Source organism: Pygoscelis adeliae, unplaced genomic scaffold (assembly GCF_000699105.1).
Source record: "Pygoscelis adeliae isolate BGI_AS28 unplaced genomic scaffold, ASM69910v1 Scaffold120, whole genome shotgun sequence".
In the NCBI taxonomy this organism is placed as follows: Eukaryota; Metazoa; Chordata; class Aves; order Sphenisciformes; family Spheniscidae; genus Pygoscelis; species Pygoscelis adeliae.
The window spans coordinates 7,117,027-7,121,028 of NW_008824032.1; the positions used below are offsets into that span (position 1 = coordinate 7,117,027).

At 45.9% G+C, this 4,002-nt stretch overlaps 1 protein-coding gene across 1 annotated transcript in view; it reads right to left on the reverse strand.

Moving 5' to 3' along the window:
* ILDR1 (immunoglobulin-like domain containing receptor 1) overlaps positions 1-4,002 on the reverse strand; it is an 18,967-nt gene that overhangs the window by 13,569 nt on the left and 1,396 nt on the right. Inside the window, exons 2-3 of the mRNA XM_009330495.1 lie at positions 3,166-3,172; positions 1,130-1,300 (exon numbers count right to left, since the gene is read on the reverse strand). Of these exons, the coding sequence (XP_009328770.1) occupies positions 1,130-1,300; positions 3,166-3,172 (178 nt within the window). The remainder of the gene's footprint in view (positions 1-1,129; positions 1,301-3,165; positions 3,173-4,002) is intronic.

Consider the following 4,002-nt stretch of genomic DNA (forward strand, 5'->3'; position numbering starts at 1 on the left):
CATCTAGTCCAACTGCCTGACCACTTCAGGGTTGACCAAAATCTAAAGCATGTTAGTAAGGGCATTGCCCAAATGCCTCTTAAACACTGACCTTGTGGGGTAAACAAGGCTTGGGGCATTGACCACCTCTCTAGGAAGCCTGTTCCAGTGTTTGACCACCCTCCTGGTAAAGAAATGCTTCCTAATGTCCAGTCTAAACCTCCCCTGGCACAGCCTGGAACCATTCCCATGCATCCTATTGTTGGATACCAGGAAGAAGAGATCAGCATCTCCCTCTCCACTTCCCCTCCTCAGGAAGCTGTGGAGAGCACTCAGGTCACCCCTCAGCCTCCTTTTCTCCAAATTAGACAAATCCAAAGTCCTTAGTCGCGCCTCATAGGACATTCCTTCCAGCCCTGTCACCAGCTTTGTTGCCCTCCTCTGGATGCATTCAAGGACCTTCACATCCTTCTTAAATTGTGGGGCCCAGAACTGCACACAGTACTCAAGGTGAGGCTGCACCAATGATAAATATAGCAGGATCATCACCTCTTTTGACCAGCTGCCTATATTGTGTTTGATACACCCCAGGATGCAGTTTGCATACCATCTTAAGAACCATCTTAAACACTTCTGAATTAAGGCTGCACACACCAGAATGTCTGCACTTGAAGTGCTGCCACCAGTACTAAATGTTACTACTTAGAAGTCTTTCTGCCCTCCAAAATGCATGTTTCTTCTACTTCTAAAATCAGTAACACCTGGTCACAGGTATCTAGCTCCAACCATGGAGTCCCCAATGGAATGATAAAGTCCACTTGTTGCAGGGCCCTTGCTTTCAAACATGCTGAAGCATAAGATGGGGCTGCCAAGATTGACATGGCTGAGCCTCTCTGCCTTCTGAGTTGATGACAAGGAGGACAAATGAGCTGCTTTGGCTGGGATTTCTACAACATCGTATCATAAAGCCTTGACATTGCAAAGGAAGTCACAGACATGACCTATTTTTTCTTGGGGCGCAGGGAAATACCACCACCCAACCTGGTTTATGGGCAGGAAAAGGCCAACAGCTTGTATTCCCCAGTAAGTCTACCTTCCTCTTCCTTTCCTTTTGAAGAGGGATTCCTTGGAGGACAAGCCTGACACTTACAGACTGAGTAGTAGTCAAAGATGGGGTCCTTGCAGAAGGATTTGAAGCGCCAGGTCACTACCACGTCCTGCAGCTGTGCTGAGGTGCTATAGTCACACTTGAGGATGACAGTGGCAAATAACGTGGTATAACGCTCAGCATCCTGCACTGTCACCAGGAGGGAGAGGCAACCTGCAAACGAGAATACAGAAGGCAGTCAGCCAGCAGAAACAGACCTCTTACATCACAACTTTCACTCTGCACCGGACCAACAACCAAAGTACATCTCCCTCAGCCTCATCCAGGACCTGCACATATGGACCTCACTAGCCCCTCTGGTGAAGCCATACAGAGTTACAAATCCTGGTTAGAACGTGAGTCCCATCTTTCCCTGACAGAAGGCAGCTTGAGCCAGCTGCATTGGCCTGCCTTATGGACTGAATGATTCCTTCCAAAGCAACTATTAGTAGCCATTATGTAGCACATCACTCTGTGTTCTCCTTCTGCATGGGGAAAACTGTCCCTCCAAGCTGAGGGAGATAATTCATTGGGCCCAGAAGCACACACGACGGGATTGCCTTGGCTTGTCATCCTAACCAGAAAAGTTCTGTAGCGCCATCCATTCATATAAACACCAAATGAATTTTATCAAGGTCTCGCTAAGACAGTCATCAGAATGTTATCTAGTGGTGACCAGGATTAAGACAATACAACTTTTGGGCTGTAGCATCATAGTTAATCTGTTTATCACCACTTCAGAACAGCACACATCAATTACCCTTTTTTTCCTTTTTAATGAAGCTATTGTTATGTATGTTTAGAACTCATCTGTAACAACCTCCGCAGCATTTTCTATCCAAGCAGCTGCACCCACTGAGGAAGGTTTTACAAAGTTTCTCATAAGCTATGCTTTATTTTAGCCACACTCCAGAGACATCTCTATCTTATTTAAACTTTGATAATACACTAAGTTGTGCTTGTCGTTAACAATAGCGAAGTTATCACCAGTTGCCTTTGATAAGGCAATACAAACAGTGCAGAGCGAGTGTGGGATGCCCTGTCTGGAATATACCCTGGAGAACAGGGCTGGGGTTGCAGTGCTATGCCAGTTGCTTCTTAACTGGGGAGCACAACAGCAGGACATGACGGAAGGAAAGGGGGAGGCTTGGAAGGTACCAAACTGAAAGGGTCACCATGAACCAGCACTCAATTTTTATCGCATATTCAAAGACTTTCCCTCTACTCCATGTTTTCAGGACGAGAGCAAGGGAACAAGGGACTATGTAGTAACACCTGGATCACAGTTGCAAGCATCATTCTTTCAGTGTCCTCTTAGGCTGCACCTCCACAGTACATTCCAGGCAAATACAAGCTCACTCAGTTTCCACCAGGGGGAAAACATGTTGCAGAGGTGCAACACTGCCTCAACAAGTAATTCTGCAGTAGGATATTGTCAATGCAGTACTTGCTCAGTTTCTGGTTTGAAACAGACTCCTGGTCAGCCAGCTCAAAGCACAGGCAGAGCAAACTCATTTGCCTTAAAAACACCACACAAACACAGAGGACCAGGGTACACTCCGAGTCCAAGGCTTTTCCGAAAAATAAAAAACACACATGCACTTAAACATAGAAATACCAGCAGCTGTGCAAACTGCTAGCAAAAACAAGGATCTCTAATTTTTACAATACTGTAGGCAAGGCAAAGTCAAGACTGGTGATAGGTAGTTACGGTGGCTCTTATTTAACCACACTGTAGTTCAACACATCTTGTTTCAGCTTTCACTGTGAAATAGCTGACCCACAGGATCTTACTGCAGGAAATCACATGAACGCAATCCAAAATCCAAACTCTCAAGACTGGTAAAACCTTGATCTTATTGGCGATCAAATGAATTCCCGTATGAATTCTGACCTGTTGAGGCTCATGGAAACAAACAGATTTTCCATGGGTTTCCTACAGCAGCATCCCTCAGGCGAGAATAAAATACCCAAAATCACTATGTGCTTTTCACTTACAGAAACCAAAGCTCTTTATGAAAGGGATCCTTTCTCATTACCTCTGTTCTGTAAAAGAGTCAAGAGTTGAAAGTAAGTTCTTTATTTTTTTTAAAGAGGTTAAAAACCTACTCTTCTCACCGGAGGACAGTCGGATGTCTCTGCATGTCTGATATTTCACACTAACCTCCTCCAAGAAAACTGAAAAGTTGTGAAATTAAGGCTTGTTCCTAAACTTGGACTGCATTTTTCCACTGCATGCTGCTATCCTTCTTATCCTGGTTGGAAAGAACAAACCTGGACACGACCAACCTAGTAAGTTACCGATACCTCAGGCCTACAGCTTCACGTTGAAGACACTAATCTTCAGAGCCAGTGAAGCCAAGTTTTAGGTAGAACATCATGCAGGAACATGGCTGTCAAGCAAGACAATCAACAAGCATACCTCCGTATTTTTTTGCTTCTTTTACTGGTTCTTTATGAAAAACTGAACTTTGGCATTTAAAGCTAAATCATTGGCAAAGACCCAGGCATCCCAGAAGCAAAACGGTCACTATAAGACCGTTGTCTTCTCGCTACAAGAGATCAGAAGCTGACAGGCAACCTGCGAAGCTTGGCAGAAAGGACTCTGCTTGCTGAAGGCCGCCTGTGGACACAGAGTTGAGTTCCTATTCTCCATACAAGCATGTTACCTAGCAGGTATGGAAGCACTGCAGCTACACCAGATCCCCAAAGAGGCTGGGGCCGCTGAGCTAGGAGCAAAGCCTGGGGGGGGGGCCTGTGAGAAGCCAAAGGGGAACCCCTCCGTGTTTGTGCCCTGTGCTCAGGTCCAAACCAAGCTGGCCGCACACGAGCGATACTGGAGGCTGCCAGGAAGCAGGCGGTCACTTCCTCCTAGG